The 17,558-nt window shown below is 57.0% G+C and overlaps 5 protein-coding genes and 1 non-coding gene across 6 annotated transcripts; 4 read left to right on the forward strand and 2 right to left on the reverse strand.

Moving 5' to 3' along the window:
• Positions 1-464: 464 nt before the first annotated feature.
• C8Q71DRAFT_765651 (MFS general substrate transporter) lies at positions 465-4,022 on the forward strand. Its single transcript, XM_047924138.1, has 17 exons — positions 465-715; positions 769-991; positions 1,227-1,255; positions 1,411-1,486; positions 1,575-1,759; positions 1,830-1,911; positions 1,971-2,002; positions 2,063-2,217; positions 2,272-2,294; positions 2,351-2,433; positions 2,527-2,641; positions 2,751-2,800; positions 2,869-2,902; positions 3,053-3,113; positions 3,181-3,246; positions 3,310-3,426; positions 3,485-4,022. The coding sequence occupies exons 2-17, from the start codon at positions 823-825 to the stop codon at positions 3,711-3,713; spliced, it is 1,506 nt and encodes a 501-aa protein (XP_047777819.1). The 5' UTR covers positions 465-715; positions 769-822; the 3' UTR covers positions 3,714-4,022.
• Positions 4,023-4,048: 26 nt separating this feature from the next.
• C8Q71DRAFT_117581 (uncharacterized protein) lies at positions 4,049-5,243 on the reverse strand. The gene is made up of 3 exons (XM_047916365.1): positions 4,861-5,243; positions 4,692-4,802; positions 4,049-4,638 (listed from the first exon to the last, which is right to left on the reverse strand). The coding sequence occupies exons 1-3, from the start codon at positions 5,052-5,054 to the stop codon at positions 4,143-4,145; spliced, it is 801 nt and encodes a 266-aa protein (XP_047777820.1). The 5' UTR covers positions 5,055-5,243; the 3' UTR covers positions 4,049-4,142.
• A 1,369-nt stretch (positions 5,244-6,612) lies between these two features.
• On the forward strand, positions 6,613-10,351 carry C8Q71DRAFT_765665 (chaps-domain-containing protein). The gene is made up of 12 exons (XM_047924139.1): positions 6,613-6,730; positions 6,794-6,836; positions 6,892-6,965; positions 7,042-7,190; positions 7,243-7,335; positions 7,880-8,064; positions 8,117-8,302; positions 8,355-8,572; positions 8,621-8,767; positions 8,819-9,529; positions 9,588-9,881; positions 9,941-10,351. Exons 1-12 carry the CDS (start codon positions 6,689-6,691, stop codon positions 10,106-10,108), a joined length of 2,310 nt encoding a protein of 769 aa, XP_047777821.1. The 5' UTR covers positions 6,613-6,688; the 3' UTR covers positions 10,109-10,351.
• A 468-nt stretch (positions 10,352-10,819) lies between these two features.
• On the forward strand, positions 10,820-12,136 carry C8Q71DRAFT_765668 (uncharacterized protein). Its single transcript, XM_047924140.1, has 5 exons — positions 10,820-10,915; positions 11,017-11,130; positions 11,188-11,283; positions 11,342-11,446; positions 11,510-12,136. The coding sequence occupies exons 3-5, from the start codon at positions 11,192-11,194 to the stop codon at positions 11,871-11,873; spliced, it is 561 nt and encodes a 186-aa protein (XP_047777822.1). The 5' UTR covers positions 10,820-10,915; positions 11,017-11,130; positions 11,188-11,191; the 3' UTR covers positions 11,874-12,136.
• A 1,695-nt stretch (positions 12,137-13,831) lies between these two features.
• Positions 13,832-15,909, forward strand: C8Q71DRAFT_859020 (G-alpha-domain-containing protein; the record flags this gene model as incomplete). The annotated part of the gene is made up of 11 exons (XM_047927581.1): positions 13,832-14,045; positions 14,095-14,115; positions 14,167-14,806; positions 14,855-14,907; positions 14,962-15,078; positions 15,198-15,224; positions 15,279-15,355; positions 15,407-15,587; positions 15,640-15,722; positions 15,773-15,806; positions 15,860-15,909. The coding sequence occupies 11 exons, from the start codon at positions 13,832-13,834 to the stop codon at positions 15,907-15,909; spliced, it is 1,497 nt and encodes a 498-aa protein (XP_047777823.1).
• A 1,329-nt stretch (positions 15,910-17,238) lies between these two features.
• On the reverse strand, positions 17,239-17,325 carry C8Q71DRAFT_t92. Its single transcript has one exon. It is a non-coding gene; the product is annotated as a tRNA-Arg (tRNA).
• Between the last annotated feature and the right edge of the window lie 233 nt (positions 17,326-17,558).

Genomic DNA, 17,558 nt, shown 5'->3' on the forward strand with positions numbered 1-17,558 from the left:
ACTGCACTTCCTCCGCCTTGCCAGTCCGTGGACCTCAGTACCGGTGAATCCTACCTCTCCTCTCGTGCAGGATCACCCACACTCCTTGTGTTGCCCTACGAGCGCTCCTGCCCTCAACATGTACCCCTAGGCCCTGACAAGCTCCGACTAACCCTCGCTACCACACAGCGCCGGGCATCATCGAAATAGTACTCTACTGGCGTGCTTTTCAGAGGTCTCGACCACGCCCGAGTCTACTGAATGCTAGAAATGGATATGCGGCGCTAGCTCGCAATCTCTGCCGGACCTCTTCCGCATTTTGCGTGCTATTTGCTGCGATGTACTGACAGGGGCTGCCCTGGCTGAGCCAGTCGGGCGAGCAACGTTGGCGTGAACGACGCCCGCCATCCAGGCGCCCATTGCCGTCCCATTCCGGCTCCGAGGTTCCTTGCACGTGGGTCTTCCTGCGATCATGATCGACATCGAGATCCCGAGCGCCGACCCCGCACAGGCGCCCGACTGGGATTGGGGCGGGCGGTGCACGTGTGTTGTGCAGCCATACGACAAGCAGCGCACGGGTCTGCCTCTGTCCCTGGGCCGTCCCTGTCCTGCTGTGGATAAGAGGCGCAACTCTCTCCGAGTCGCGCGACCTGGCCCTCTCTCCGGCATCCGAGCACCACCGTCTTGGGGCCTTCTGTTTCACGCGTGCGGGTATAAAGCCTCACCGAACCCATCAGTGCGTTTCAAGTCGCTCGGTCTTTGTTCAGTCCTTGCTCAACTGCACTGCAGGACTGGTGTTGCAGCCTTTTGCCCCACGGACTACCTCAACTCCAAGCGTGCCAGATGTCGGACGACGCAGAGAAGCAGACCACGAGGGAGGCCATCAGCGCGGTGCCCGCGTTGGATACAAGAGCTACGAGAGATCCGGAGGACAGCAAGATGAGCAAGAAGGCCAGGCTCAGCGCGTACTTCACCATTGCCGCTGCCGCGTTTGGGCTCATATCCGATGGTTGTGAGTGTCCAGGCTCGACTGTCCTCGACTGTCGAAAACCCGGCGCGCCCTACTCCATAGTGGTGCTGGTCACTAGCCCTTCACACTGGCGAAGCGGTGGACGATGATGCTTGGTTGATCCCAAGGTCGACGTCCTACGGCCGGTATTTATGGCGGCCAGTCGGGTTTTCTGACATTGTTCTCATATCTGGATTTGTTGGCTGATCAACTCATGACTCCTGCCATTGTAATGAAGATCAAAACAACCTTATGACGATGACGAATGTGAGTACGTCGCTAGATGGGGATCCGGGGGATCTTGCCATTTGTTCGTTTGTTTCGTTCCTTTATTGTCACTGAGGGTCGAGCCCTATGTTCCAAGGGATCTACGGCGGGAAATTGACGGCAGCTAACGGTTCGGATATGTGCGTCTGTTGTAGGTCGTGTACAAGAAGCTATACGCAGCGGAATACACGTCCACCGTGTCCACCCGCGTCTCGAACGCGCTTCTAGTCGGTGAGTATTATCATCCTCCTCCCAGCGAGCGAAGATCTCATCTTCGGTATCTGTTCACGGGTTGCCACGGCTGACGAGTATCATACAGGCGAGATCATCGGTCAGGTTTTCGTTGGCTTGATCTGCGACCGTATCGGGCGGAAAGCCGCTCTGGTCATCACGACGCTCCTCATCGTCATCGGTGCGATACTCGCCACGGCTGCACACGGCGCACACGGGAGCGTCAGTGGTTTGCTGTGGTTCGTCGCCATTGCGCGCGGTATTACTGGCGTGGTGCGTTATCTCTCGCATCCAGGTTTCTCTCGCTGCGGTTCGAGTTAATGATCATGGGCTCGTGTGCTAGGGTGTCGGCGGAGAGTATCCCGCGAGCTCAACAAGCGCAAGCGAGGCCGCGAACGAGAAGATGGCCAAGAACCGTGGACCAGGTACTACACATCACCCCCTCCTCGGCTCTCGTTCTCACTGGCAACCCGTCCACCTACAGTCTTCATCATGGTCACAAACTTCGTGCTCAGCGTAAGTCTCCAACCAGCAACCCGGCTAGCTGCCGCTCTCTGACCTCAGTCCGGCCTGCAGTTCGGCGGACCGCTCGCGGTGTGCGTCTTCCTGATTGTGCTCAGCGCGGCAGGCGAGGACCACCTCGAGACCGTCTGGCGAGTATGCTTCGGGATCGGCGTCCTCCTCCCGCTCACCGTGTTCTACTTTCGGATGCGCATGCTTTCGCCTAAGCTGTAAGTCACGTCCCTCACTTCTCGTACCATACGTCACTGACCCTCGGTCTACAGATTCCGCGAGTCTGCGATCAAGCGTGCGTAGGCTCCATAAATGTTTCAATATCCGTACTGACGACCCCATCGCATTCAGACCGCGTGCCCTACTGGCTCGCCATCAAGCGCTATTGGCGCCCACTCATCGGGACGTGCGGCGCGTGGTTCCTCTACGACTTTGTACGTCTATTGTCCCCCCTTTCTATTCATTTCCCCCCCTATTCCGGCTCACCATAATCGGAATCTGTACTTATGCTGAGCCGTGGTCTGTAGGTGACCTTCCCAAATGGCGTGTTCTCGGGTACAATTATCTCGAGCGTCATTCATGATGGCAGCATCAGGTCGACAGCAGAGTGGCAGCTCCTCCTTGGGGCAATCGCCTTGCCGGGTACGTCTCCCTTCCTCAATTCATTATCTCGTGGTCCCTGCGTGGTCCACATCATGGAGGACTTCGTCCATCAGTATGTGCAAACGAGCTACTGATCCATGCGGCGTAGGCGTGTTCGTGGGCGCGGCGTTGTGCAATCCGTTCGGCAGGCGGAATACGGTGCGTTCCTATCGCCGCTCGATTTCGCCGAGGGTGCTAAGCGGGTGGGTCGTGGTGGGTGCATGTAGATGATCCTTGGGTTCAGTGGGTACCTCGTTTTCGGTGGGTATCTTCTCCAGCGGATCTGCGTTGTGGGCGTTGATGTATCTGACTGCGCCTCTTTCCCGGTGTCAATTGCCCTCGCTGAATACACCCTTCGATGACGATCTGTGTTGATCTCTGCATGTCGGTCCATCGAATCGCCATCGGCAGGGCTGATCATTGGATTGTCATACGACAAGATCACCAAGATCGTTCCCTTGTTCATCATTTTGTACGTGGATCCTCGTTCTATCTGAGTACGCCGGAGCCATCCATCTCACGGTGCATACGTCCTGTAGCTATGGCTTGATGCAGTCCTCGGGGAACATGGGCCCCGGAAATATGCTTGGGCTCATTAGCGCTGAGTACGTATGATCACTGAATGTTCAGGACAAGCTTGACGAAGTGCGCCTCCGGATTTGTCGTAGATCGTACCCAACTGCGATTCGGGGGACGTGCTATGGTCTGTCGGCCGCTATTGGGAAGACAGGCGCGGCCATCGGCACGCAGGCGTTCACACCAATCGAGAACAACCTCGGCAAACGGTGCGTCTGAGCCATCTCTTGATCCGTCTTCTGCGACCATCCGCTCATGCCCGCACAGGTGGACATTCATCATTGCGGCGATCTGCGGCGTCGCCGGCGTGCTCGTTACCTATTTCTTCGTGCCGGACTTGACCGGCGCCGACCTTGCGGACGAGGATGTGAAGTGGCTCCGCTACCTCGCGGAGAACGGGTGGAACGGCGAGGTCGGTGACGAGGGCGATGAGGAGGCGCTCGCCGAGAAGATCAGCGCTGGTAAGGAGGACGACAGCGTCGATGAGAAGGCGTAGGCACTCGCTGCTGTGTGCCAGAGAGGCTGCCATGAAGGGGTGACGGTATGATTTACGACATGATCTATGATGTGACGTGTTTGGGCTTGTCATTTTCAGTGCTATCTCAAGTGTTGCTGTAGCATACTGTGTTGTAGGTATCCTTTCTTGGTACAACATGACCGGCTCCGTAGGCATCTAAACTAAACTCACATAAGAGCCAAGTTACACATGGACCGAAACACCTGCTGTGTACCTCCGGTGTTCATCGACTGTTGCTTGTTGTCACGCGCAAGAGACAATAGATCTAAATAGACTACGAATGACTGCCATTCAGACGCAACTGAGCTGCAAAAGATATACATATTGTGAGACTACAGGCTTTTGTAGAGATCTAGGCATATATGTAGTAGGTACAGGAACTCTCAAGATTCGGACGTCTACTCTATCTTACTTGCTGTGATGCCGGTTCTTGTGCCGGTTGAGCGCGAATTTCTGCGAAAGCACGTCACCGCAAACGTCGCACTTAACCTGCATGCCCTTGAGATGCTTCGTCCAAATGTGCTTGGCGAGGTAATACATGTCTTGAACATCCACCTTGCATGGCGGCTGTCCATCGGCGGCCCATTGACAGATGATCCGCGTGCCACCGGCGCGGCGGCCAACATTGAACTGGTGCGCGTGGCACTGCTTGAGGTGATGGCGCAAGCCCCTCATCTTCTTGTCTACGTCATCCTGAGAGAGGTGGAAGCAGGGACCGCCGTAGAAGCACAGTGCCGCCGCGACTGCAGCTTCAAGTGCGGGATCTACAGCGTAGCCATCGGCGGGCAGCACATGTGGTGCCTGGGTACTAAACGTGACCCACGGATACATAAAGGTCGTGTACAGACCCGTTGCACGCTCTTGTACTGGATCGTATGGCGGTGCTTGCACTGCAGGCGACCATCTGCATGACGATCAATGACCCACTTAAGGTGCCAACCCTCTCAAACAACTTACGGCGCTAGCGCTTGCGGGTCGCCGTTGTACTGCGCTGTGGGACTCATCCAGACTCCTCCGAGTCCTTGATAGTTGACGTTGCCCCCATTACTGGCTGACATAGACGTCGCACTGCGGGTAGACCTTGGGTCTCAGCGTACATAGCAAGGAGAAGCCATGCATTACTCACGCAGCGGGGCCTGCGGGCATGTGCCCAAAGGGCGCGATGAAGTCCTGTGTCACAGCGGTGGACAGACCCGGAGGCATGCTAGGCCACTGTACGACGGGAGGATTGTGAGGACGGGAAGCTGCAGCGTTCCGCGTCGCTTGTCGAGTGTGATCAAGCGGGATGTAGAGCTGGGAGGGTGTAGTGAAGTTGTACATGTCGCTGCGGTATCATAGATGGTAGGCGGGGTGAGAAGCCAAGCGTTGACGGTGCGTTAAGTACCTCGAGCACAATCCTGACTCGTCCACCTCTTGGTGTCTCGAGTGCATACTGAATTGTCTCGCTAGAGAGGGTGGGAGGCTGCGAACGGAATCGATCTTGGTGGTAGTGGGTACCGGTGGACGAAAGGGCCTGACAGACGAGCCTGGTGAGGAATCCACCGAGTCAGTTGTGGATAGACTCGGACGGTGGACGTGATCCGTACCACGCCTGCATCATACATCATCCAACGAGTTCGCAAGGGAAGTCACCAATCATTACTCAACAGAACATGGGTCCTTTAGGCTAGTAGCGCAAAGGGTTTCGAGGCTCTCACAACTGGAACACAGGGCTTTCGGTGGACAGATCTAGGCTGCTCTCGGTGCTAGTCTTGAGCGATGCAACTGTCGAAACTAATAGACAACAGGCCGGGGACGGATCTAAGTGTTACTTTAGCCAATGGAAATCAACAGTCAGACCTGCCCGCAGTGCTTGTTAAGGAGGATCGTAGATATAGCTTGCCTAGACCCACCTGGTGTACAGAGGGTGCGCGCTCCGATGGGTGCGCGACAGTCAACCAATCTTCGCACAGCGACGCATGCCAGGAGTCCTCCGGAAAGTGCGATAGGAAAGAGGCTTCGAGTTTGTCTAGATTCAAGGGTCCCAGTGGACAAGCCCAGACTGCTCTGAGTACCATTTGAATGCGATGCCACTGTGGGAGCCAATGGGTGATCAGGCGAGAGACGACAAGGAGAACCACCTCCACTGGAAGTCAACCAATAGCGTCAGACCAGAGCTCCAGAACCTCGAACACGCATCGCAACATGTTCGATCATACCATGACCTGGAATCGGACGGTGGATTCGCCGGCATTGTGTGCATATTGCTTCCGATGATGTTGATGACTGGACACGCACATTCTGTGACGTTGGTTGGGGCACTAGGTTCAGAGTAACCGGCCACTGTAACTTGAATGAGGACATTACGCTCATCGTCCCGACTCTGACATACACCGCCTGAGTCAACAGGAGCACCTATAACGGTTCGATAAGTCACCAGACAGCCCATGCATCACTTAAAGTAGGCCTCGAACGCACATGCGTGTACATGCATATGTGCTTGTCGAAACAGACGAGCACCGCAACCCCGCGAACGCGGTACAACACAAGTGCATAACCAGATATGTAGAGTAGAAGCCACACATACCAGACAATGTCCCATGAGTGTTTCTGCGCAGCGCGGTCTGTCACGCAGCTGCTAGGTCTGCAGATAATCAACATGAAGCATCCAGAACAAGTCCGAGTTCACTCCCATGCCCAAGCAGCTGCGTGACATGCAGGCCGATGTCCACCGCTCTCAGCAATCGTAACTAAGTAGACCCGAAAGACGCTTTGAAGGTGGGGGTACGACGAGCGCAAGGGGAAGCGGGCAGCGTCGAGCTTCGAGCGATAATGGCAGTTTGAATGAGCGTGGTGGTGTAGGTGGTGGTGTGTTTGTTTGGCCGCCGCCGTCGCGCCCGGACGCGCCACCACGCTGGCTGGACGCAGCACGACCACGACCACGCTGAGCTCATACCTCCTAACACTACGCCGCAATGGCGGATGCGGCCTTCAAAGACGTTCCGGAGATATTTGAGGTGTGTTGGAATGTCACGGGCTAGAGGGTCTACGCGAGACTCAATTGCGAGGGCGCGGCACAGGTCGATGTTGGCGAAGCACTATCCGCGCGTACTGAAGCTTTATGTCAGTAACAACCGCGTTTTTGGCGATATGTTCGGAGGTTGACCAGCATCAACAGCTACGTGGAGAGAGCTTGGACCCCCAGACTTGTGCCATGTCATGAAGAGCACTGGGCGGAATGGGCAGCGCGACGTGAGTGCTCCGGTGTCATACCGTACCGCGTTCGTAGCCGTCCTCAATCATATTGACCCGCGACGATGAACTACAGCTCGGATCTTATCATTATGTGTCCGGTGTCGATGCATCGTCCTCAGCCTCTCTTGCTGCCTACATCAACTCCCTAACATACGCTATTGAAGACGACTCGGGTTGGTTCTCGAAGGGCTCGGCTTGGAAGGTCCGGAATGGGTGCTATTGGTGCGTGGTACTGTCTCTGAGTCCTTCATCCATCACACTTAGTGTGCTCCAGTTGCTTCAATGCGTTCTCGCGCGTCGACGTACGCGTCGACGTCAAGATACCCGGTGGCGTAAACGCGTATATTGTCGATCTGCGTGGCGAGAGGTGAGTACTTGTCTGCGTTCTCGTACTGGTTTGCTCTCTCCCAGGCGGAACTGTAGTTTGCATATGAACACATGACGGTCGACTGAACAGGAGTCGTCCGTGAAGCCACGCCGAGTTTCCTAGGCGGTTGGGTCTCGTAGGTTGTGCCACAGAGCGCTAGAGCTCTCGGGCCGCTGCGTTCTGGACGAGCCTTGCCCCGATGATGAGCGACCCTTGTGAACCGGTGTCATGACAGGCATGTTTGTGCAGAAAGGGGTCAAAAACATGCCCGAGTGCGATTGTAGTCCGAGCTTGGCTTTGGGTCCAGGGAACCCCGGTGCACACGTTTCACACCTTGCGAGGACCCACAAAGCTGTATTGTTTCTGACTTCGTTGAGTAGGATGGCGAAGTGGTGCTCTTCCGGGAGCAGCAGTGAGTCATCCAGCCTCGGCTGCCGGACGCCATCTCTATAGGCTATGTCTACCTTCGACAGTGTCCTTCATCTTGCCTCCGTGAACGATAACATGGCGTATCATGGCCTCCCCGCTAACGTGCACGGTGTAGACACGATCTCAACCAAGACACGCAAGACATGTGGCAAGAGGTTTACCTATCCGCTATCCTACGAGCGATCCTATACTCTGATGACTCCGCGTATTGGCTGGATGCTTACCGCAAGCTCGACCCGATTACCACACCTGAGGGTGAGCTGCGCTTCCTCCAGGCCGCCGAGACCCTCTTCAGCAAAGGTGGGTCGGAGTCTAGACAATGTAAAGAGTGCCGCTAAGGATGGTGGGACAGGCTGGCAGGTTGGCTCGGAGCCCGAGATCCAGGTCGCGACCATTGTCTCGAACCACCTTACATCTGCTATCATGAAGTACTTCGGTGACAGCGGGCGGTATCAGCACTCCGCGAACCTGTTCGAGAAGCTGAGCGCGAAGGAGCCCGAACTCTCGTCTTTACTTGCGCGGAGCTACATCGGCATGAGTGCGTGTACCTCTCCTTCTCTGTCCCGCGCGTCTAATGTGGTTGGTCACAGACGAGGAAGTCAAAGCAGTACAGATCATGGCAGCCGCGATCAAACAAACACCGCAGTCCTACACTCTCCTGCACGCGCAATGTGAATTCCTCCGCTCAAAAGGTAACTACGAATGGGCGCTCAAGCTGGCGAAGCAAGCCGTCAACTGCGCACCCAGCGAGTTCGTGACATGGGAGAAGCTGACCGAGTTGTACATTGACCTCGGACAATTTGACTCCGTAGGTGGCCATTAACTCGCGACAGTAATTAGACTCATGTGTGCACAGGCGCTTCTGACGCTGAACTCATGTCCTATGTTCACCTACAACGGCCGAGACGCACATCGTAATCTGACCGCCGCCCGCGTTCACCTTCCGCCGAAAGGCCAGATCGTCGAGATCCTCCCTGAGCGGATCAAAACAGAAGACGACGAGGTCAGTACATCGATACTCTCGTTGCTAGACCCCCACTCACATTGCCTCTAGGCCGACCCCGCTCTCCTCCGCCTGCCCGCACCGGGCCTGCGCGGCACCTGGTCACGCGCGTACGCGCTCCTTACTCGCCTCGTCTCACAAATCGGGTGGGACGAACTGCTCAAGACGCGGAGCTCCGTCTTCGTCATGGAGGAAGAGTACCGGATGCAGAAGGCGCAAGCCGACGTACGCACGTACACGCCTGCTGCCACCCCCACGACCGCGAACGGCCTCCCGAAGCGCGAGGCGTCCCTCCCCGACAGCGCGACGCTCGTGTCGAAGGCGCAGGCCGACGACGACGCGTCGACGCGCGGGATGGTGTCCCCGGGGCACTCACAGAACGCGTCTGCGGTAGGCGAGTCTGAAGGGCTTGCAGCGGAAGCGAGCCCGAATGGGATCCCACTTATCCGGATCTCGACGGAGAGCGACCGCGAGCGGGCCCAGGCCCAGGCGGAAGCCGAGGCTGAGGTTGAGGCCGAAGTAGAGCAGGCGGAGGGGGCAGACTCTGAAAAGGCGGTGAACGGGAATGGGGAGGCAATAGAGAATGGGATGGGCCAGGCTGCTGCTGACGTGTTGGAGAGGCCTGTGCAGGCTGCTGCTGGCTCGGGGGACGGTGCACAGGACGGAGACTCATCCGGGGGCCCAGGCCAGGAGCCGTTCTCCTTCAGCAACAAGCGTCTCTGCGAGCGCTGGCTGGATAACCTCTTCATGGTTCTTTACGAGGTATACTCTCTTCATGCTATGCTGACGCGAGCGCTCCGTCTGACGGCTGTGTTCCTAGGACCTGCGTATCTGGACGATCTTCCGTGCGGAGGTCGCGCACTTCAAAACGCAGCATGTTGCGTACCGGAAGACGGCCCTTGAGTGGGAGATCCTCGGCGATCTAGGCGCCCGTCTGTTCCACAAGGAGGAAGCTAAGGAGGCGTACACGCGTTGTCTTGACTCTCCTCGGTACTCGTACAAGCCGTGGTCGAAGCTGCTCGACATGTATGCCGAGGAGGGCGACATCCAGCGGACACTGCAGGTCGCCATCCGCGTTGCCGCGTATCAGTGGGGCGAATATACCGAAATGACGGTGAGCCCGAGGACGGCAACTCTTCTACCTTTCATTGATCACTGATGGTTCGGTATCAGTATCCAACCCAAATAGCGCGCTGCGTCTTCAGGCTCGGGCAAATACACGGGCACGCCAAAATCTCGTACACCTTGTTGAGTATGGGCCTACCCGAGGGGATCGCGAAGATCATGGAGGGGTACCTGAACTACGGCAAAGTCTTCAAGGTGGAGGGGTATGACTTCTAATCGCTCCAGTATGGCAGGTTGTACATAGCCGGTGCTCGTTATTTAAGTTCCCTTTTTGTTGAGTCTCTCCATGGGCCCCGCAGTGACATGCAATCACTGTGAGGAACTAATACCCTGATGCTATGCAGATTTATTCATCCGCGGTTGGACATTGCAGGACGCGGGTCGCGCGTTTTCTTATAGCCAGTGCATTCCATGCAAAGCGTTTTGGTAATGTAAACAGTCAGACTATGCGATGCAAACCTTATACTCAGTGGTCATCGCAGGTAGAAGGCCTCCCGTATCGCACAGGATTATATGGATGAAGGCGTCCGCGATTCAACGCGGTGATACTAATAGAGTACTTACGCTTCGAGCAGTGACGCGCTGGCGCCTAGGAACAGCACTGCCTCAAGGGGAACCGTTTCGCCGGTGAAGGCAATCGAGAGGCTCCATTCGTATGAAGATGACGTTCTGTGTTGAGATATTCGCATGGAAGACATCGACTCTGTCGACATCGGTATCCAGGGAAGGTTCGACAAAACCGCCGAATTGTCCGGCACAACCTAACCTATACACACGAGGACGTGCATACAAGGTTCGCACAGCCCGAGCGCAAGGCATCCAAGTCCAAGGCATGCATGCACTTCTGCGAAGACAGGGTTGCTGCGCCTCGCTGTCAGTTGGATATAGGTACTGGTCAAGAAGCAAGTGTTCTTTGACATCGCGAGGGTTCCGTGTGATGGTCCTGTACCCCTCGACTCGGAGCCCACGAGGCGGCAACAGATATAGAGGCGGAGTCGGCCAGTGACAGCAGCGCTAGTGGAGGTGAGCGTTCCGCAGGTACATAACCGTCTCTGGAGCCATTTACACATACCGTACCTCTCTTCCGCTTGCGTCGTCGACATGTCTTGTGCCTATCATACCAGCTTCGACGAGTGGCTCCAGGACGGCGCCCTCGACTGTCCTTGTGCGCCCCCGCCTCAATGGATCGACCCCGCTACGCCCGGGGGTCCGGCTGGCTATGTATTGGGGGGAGAAAGGTGAGTAGCCTATTGACTGATACTATATGGGTGAGTTCCATTTATGTGGCCTAGCAGAACGATGTACTCAGAAGCTAAGGGTTATGCACCGGATTCCTGGGAGTTCCCCTGCTACCCATACGACGCCTGTGACTCTCCTGCTGAAGGAGCCCAGTACGTAGGGCGTCCACATCATTCATCGTACCGTGGCTGATTGTCGATCGCTTCGTAGACCGCAAGTCAGTGCAACGGCACAATACCCTCCAATCGAGGCATACTACGCGAATGCAACGGATGAGTGCCATCAACCGGCCTATGGGTGCCCGTTGGCTGTACAGTGAGTACCTATGAATGTTGCCTTCACTGCAACCTCATCAGATAAGACGCTGATGCTGCGCAGGGGACCTACTGTGACGCGGGATGCCGTGCAGCGCAATGCTGTGGACACCATCTGCTTCTTCGGTGGTCCGTGTGCCCATCTCACGCCAGACTCTCTGCGGGCGAGTATTCCGGCCGTGCGGAAACACCTCGAAGAATATCACGATCCGGCCTCCGTCCTCGCGAGGGGCAGTACTGGAAAAGTGAAATGTCAGTGGGACGACGGGGGCGGTCGGTGCGGGCAGCCTGTTAGCAACCTTGCGAAGCACGTCGCCACACTGCACCTCAAGCTCTTCCAGGTTAGGTGTGAGGACTGCGACGGGGTGTTCTCCAGGCGGGACAGCTACAAGCGTCACAAAGCACAGGGCAGGTGCCCGCATGATTGAGTGAGTGCTGCTCCCGCCGATGAGCCTGCAGAGTGGCTGCAAGATTGGGGGAGGAGTCTCTGTGTCTGCTATCCCCGCCAACCGACTCCGTATCAGCTACGTAAAGTATAGTAGTAGACCAGGTAATGTGTATCTCTACGGCGGCGTACATGGCACACACCTTCTTGATTCTGCAGACAGAGACGGTGTGGCAGACGTCTCCGGGTCACGTATCGACATCGGAATGCGTGTATTGTGTATAGAGCACCAGCGGGTATTCGGTGGCATGGCCGCGGACATATTTCCCCCAGTCCAGAAACCCACAGAGCCTCGGATTTCGCAATGTCAGGCGCGTCGCACGCACGCTGTCGCCGTCAAGGACCACCCTGGACCACCGCACTCTGGCCGCACAGGCGTGGATAAGCTCCTACCACTACTTAGCTTGGTTGCTGCGCATCGCACTCCGGGTCCCTGGCCGCGTTTTATGGTATACAAACGCATGCATTTGGAGAGACCTCCGCGGTTTACTGGTATGTGAGCGACTTTGTTCCGCGGTGAGTCGTGACAATTCCAGTGCCAGTAAGTACTTGTCCAGTCCTAGAGGCTGGAGTCAAGTGGCAAACCTGGGACGCAGAGTAATATTGTGTGCAAATCCCAGTGGCACGTGTTTTATGCCAAGCTATCCCGCATTGAACTCGGGAGGATCTGCAGCATTCTCAAGGCAGAGAATGAGATGCACATATCATACATGAGGTATTGACTGCCCTCCAATGTACAGATATGTTGCACGGCCTGTGGGCGGATTCCCGAAGACCAGCTGAAAGGATGACGTCAACCCCGTTATCCAGATGAGCGTCCGTTGTTTCGGTTCACGATCACTATCCCGTTTAGGAAACGCTGATGTACGAGACTCATCCGGAAATAGTCCAATAGTGGAGTATCTCAGTTCTAGAATACAAGACTTGAGTACCTGCATGCTCACGTATGAGATGCGTTCTTGCCCGAGCGAATGTTCTGTCCTCTTTGATCTCGAGCCACATCGTCCTGAGGTTGGGTGTGCGGCGGGCCCGGCGCGTAGATTCGCTGCACTTTGACGCAGTTGGATTTCGTACGTCAACACAATGCGCCCGACTTGCATGCATAGCACCACAGAAAAGCGCGGTCAACCACAGGCCGTCCCAACGAGACGCTGCGCCCGATACATTGTTTACAAAGCCCATGCGATCGGAGGCGCACAACGGTTACCTCAGCCGATACCGAGCCCCACGCTCTGTGGTTTTGTCCGACGCCGCTAGACTAATTAGTGTGGCTGGATGGAACGGCACTAGTGCGTACATGCTATCGCTGTAACCAGTGACTCGGTCTGACGCTCTCGTATGACCATTTGCTTCCGCGATAGTCAGGGCCACTACTCCCAATGGTCTCGCACGTGCACATGCCGTGACAGCAGTTGTCCCCTTTACAGCTGGTACACGGGCTCTGGAACCTGCCTTTCCTGCTTTATACGGTATACCTGATGCACGGAGCTTCGACTACAGAGCTGCTGGCGGCGCACAAGTCGAAGACGAGGACGCGGACGACTTCGGTGCCTGGCTTGAGCTTCCCGGCGGATTCCAATCGTGATCAGGCACAAGCCGCCGAGTCGCGGAGCACTCGGGCGCAGAGGCCGGCCTCATGGCGCGCAGATCCGGCGACCAGAAGGCTCCGCCGCGGCGCGCGTCGGCCGGCGGGCAGCGCGACCGCCCCGAGCAGCGGCGGGCACGCTCCGGACGACATCCGGGGCCTGCGGCGGCCCATCACTGTGTCTGGTGGGTGCGGAGGCCGGCGGAGTGCCAACGAGGAATGGATTGATGGCGGGCGTCTGATCCAGGCGCCGGGTGCATACTTATGTGTGATGAATCCAAGCTGTGATGGCGTCCCTCTCTTTCCTCCTCCCATCATCTCCTCCGCCCGCAGCCTCGCGAGCTCACCTCCCAGCCATGCCTGCACGCGAGCCTGCAGACCACGACCCGCTCGACGCCATCTTGCGGCCCCCGCTGGACGAGACTCCCGAGGAGAAGGCGTGCCGGGTTGCGCAGGAGGAGGAGGCGCGCCGAGTCAGTCTGGCGATTGACGAGAGCATTCGGCAGGAGCGTGTCGCAAGGAAGAAGATGAAGGTCGTGAGGCTACTTCTGCTCGGCCAGAGCGAGTCAGGTGCGTGAACGCGTTTTCTGCTGCCTCTCCGCCTGCTCATCTCGTGCAGGCAAGTCCACGACGCTCCGACGTGAGTTCCCTTGTCTCTCTACCGCGCCTAGGCGCTGATGTGGTGCTCCAGAGTTCCAGCGGCTCTACACGCCGTCTGCCTTCCGCGAGGAACGCATCCACTGGCACTCGATCATCCAACTCAATCTCATCCGCTCCATCCACATCATCCTCGACGCCCTCGCGGACGTCCGGCCGCACGAGCTCCCGTCCGCGCCACCCTCGCCCACCTCCTCGCCGCCGCTCGGCTCGCGGCGACTCGCGCCCAGCATGTACTCCGCGCGCAACAACGTCTACGGCGACTCCGCGTCCGCATCAGACACCGACTCGGCCGAGACGCCCTCCGCGCCCACGCTCCCCGCGCACCTCAGCCAGATCCGCGCGCGCCTCGCGCCGCTGCACCACGTCGAGGCGCTGCTTGTCTCGCGGCTCGTGCCGCCCAGCGAGGACGCGCCGTTCCTCCCGGAGCGGCCGCGCGTGGACACCACCGGCGAGGTCTTCGTGCGCCCCGGGTCGTGGAAGCGCGGTTGGCGGATCGGCCCGTTCGGCGGCGGCGGGCATGGGCCGGTCGGCGGGGAGGAGCGGGAGCTCGCGGAGGAGGTGCAGGGCGTGCTCTGGCGGTGTAGCTCGGATTTGATGACGCTCTGGCACGACCCGACGGTGCGATCGATATTGAAGAAGCGGAAGATCCGGCTGGAAGAAAGCCCTGGGTTGTGAGTCGCGTACGGTTATCTGTGCGCGGCTATTGATCGACGGCGTAGCTTTTTGAATGAGTTGCCGCGGGTCACGGCACCGAGCTATCAACCTTCTGACGGTGAGCGTACCCCTCTGCAGTACTGTATCTGAGTTATTAAATTTAGCTATGTAGATGATGTGCTGAAAGCGCGTCTCAAAACGGTCGGCGTGTCCGAATACCGGTTCGAAATGGAGGCTGGCTCCGAGAGCGGCACGCAGTGGCGGATCATCGACGTCGGCGGGTCTCGAAGTCAGGTACGCGATCCACGCTTATGCCCCTGCGGCCCCGATCTCATCCCTCTTGCAGCGGCGTGAGTCCTCCGCACGATATGATCGCCGGACGTGTGCACTGACAGTTGAGATTGGCAGAAACCTGGGTTCCCTTCTTTGATGACAGTACGGTTAACTGCGCCCTTGCTGTTCGATGAGGTACTGAGCTTGCTCCGGTAGTCGATGCTATCATCTTCCTTGCGCCCATATCATGCTTCGACCAGACGCTCGCAGAAGACCGGAGCGTGAACCGGCTAGTGAGTCGCCTGCGCCGTTTGTTGCTCCATCCCTTTGACGGTCCTATGCAGGAAGACAGCGTCCTGCTGTGGAAGGCCGTCTGCTCGAACAAGCTGCTCGCCCGGGTAGATCTCGTGCTCTTCCTGAACAAATGCGACATCCTCGCGTCGAAGCTCGGCTCGGGCATACGGCTCGCGAAGTACGTGAAGAGTTTCGGCGAGCGGCCGAATGAGTCTGAGGCTGTGGAAAAATGTGAGAGCCTCTTGGGGCGTCGTGCGACGGAAGTACTGATTCGGCGCGGTAGACTTCAAGAGCAAGTTCAACGCAATACATAGGGAGTATTCGCCGATCCCGCGGAAGTACTATGGCTTCTGCACCTCTGTGACTGTGAGTAGCGCAGAGTATGCCGCATGAGGCGTGCTGACGGTAATATGTAGGACACGACTACGACAGGGGGCATCATCGCCAGTGGTATGTAGACGAGCTTGGTATCCGCAGTGCGCTGGGACTCACGAATCTGTCAGTGCGAGATATGGTCGTCCGAGAACACCTGCGTCGATCAAAACTGCTGTGACCCAACCGCCGATCCCTTGTTTGCCCCTCCCCCCTTCCCGCTTCAACAGAACTTCTTCACTGCGGCGGCTCGCGGCCCCACCGGCCGGCCAGTCGCTCTCCGGATCCGCCGACTGCCATGTCAGATCTCTCCCCGGAGCTCTGAACCCCGGTTTTCTTGCATAGGCTATGATGCCTCAGTAGCGTTGCTGCACGCTTCCAGCTACCCGTGCGATCTGGTGTGGTAGCCGCAACGGGGCCGTGTGCCCACTCCGAGGGCCGGTCGGTGTATCGTGCGCATAGCATATACCGAGCCTCGACGCCCCGCCTCACCGTCCCGCCCCACTCTACGACATGCTCATGCAGCCCTTGACGACCCACACTGTCTGTTGCCCGTTTACCCCGGAACCCCCGTGCATCATGTAGTCTCGATCCCAATCCCACCATGATTCCCCTGCATAGTCTCCTGCCACCCAACTCATGCTAGCGCTTTCCCGACGCTTGGTCGGGAATCGAAGTACCGAAGGACGGCTGGCTCTGTACATAGTGTACGCGCATATGACCCGGATCTCTCGCATTGTCCAGGCTCAAGTCACTTTTAGTTGTCATACCATCATATATTGGAGGATCTTGTGTATCTACTTAACTTAATTATGGATGTTGATGGAGTGGTCGGTCTCATTGCGTGTGTACGTCGGCGGTGGGCGCTGACCGTGGATCCGGGACCAACCTCACTCATGATGCGCGGTGGGCTGCTCCTATGGCACTCTGATCGCTGTACATGAAGGTTGTCTTCGTAGGTAGTAAGGGATGCGCACTGTAGCCATGCGTTGATCTCACTGACATATGTACCGATGAAGCCGCCAACAGGATGCCATGAATGACTTATGTTATATAGCCGCTCCTCCGTTTAAGCCCTGCTCATCGGTGACTGGAACACGATGCTGCGACTGTGCAGTCACGCAACCTATGATCTGATAGTTACATAGTACGCAACCACAATTAGGCTATGTGCGCACCTTAGGATAAGCCTACCTTACTGAAACAAACGCTTCTCAATGACCAGAGTGATTGAGACAGTAGATGGGTGACATATGTCACTGCGCAACAGCGCCAGCCTGAATCGTGGGACGGCGTAAAGTAGCACGTAGGTGGTACTGGTACAGTCGGGACTGGGTACTCCCAGCAAAGTTTTGACGCACGTGGACCCATCTTGCATGGTCGCAGTTTCCATTTATGGTATGTTATCCAATTTAGGAAGGTCTACCATCTAGGGGTCACCGAAACATCAAGCGGTTTCCAGCACGTCTGTAGGGCGAAGAATAGGCAAACAAGTACCAAAAAAACGATATGACCACCGCAGGGGTCGAACCTGCAATCTCCTGATTTGTCATCTACTCAGTCGTAGTCAGACGCGATGCCATTTCGCCAGGCGGCCATGGTTTTTAACCGGCAAATTTACCATGACTACTTATTATTTTACATGGTTTATCTAACCGGGGCAGGGTTAACATAAGTACTGACGCCGGCCGGGATCTCGGCCACCTAAGCAGTTGATGCATCCCCCTGAGCCTATGTGTGCATTGAGTGCCCGGGTGAGTGTCTATAACTTTGATAGAACATCCTAGGTATACGGTAAAAATATTCAAAGAATTTGTGGGTCATTGAGAT

Source organism: Rhodofomes roseus, assembly GCF_022264815.1.
Source record: "Rhodofomes roseus strain CIRM-BRFM 1785 chromosome Unknown C8Q71scaffold_13, whole genome shotgun sequence".
Taxonomy (NCBI): Eukaryota; Fungi; Basidiomycota; class Agaricomycetes; order Polyporales; family Fomitopsidaceae; genus Rhodofomes; species Rhodofomes roseus.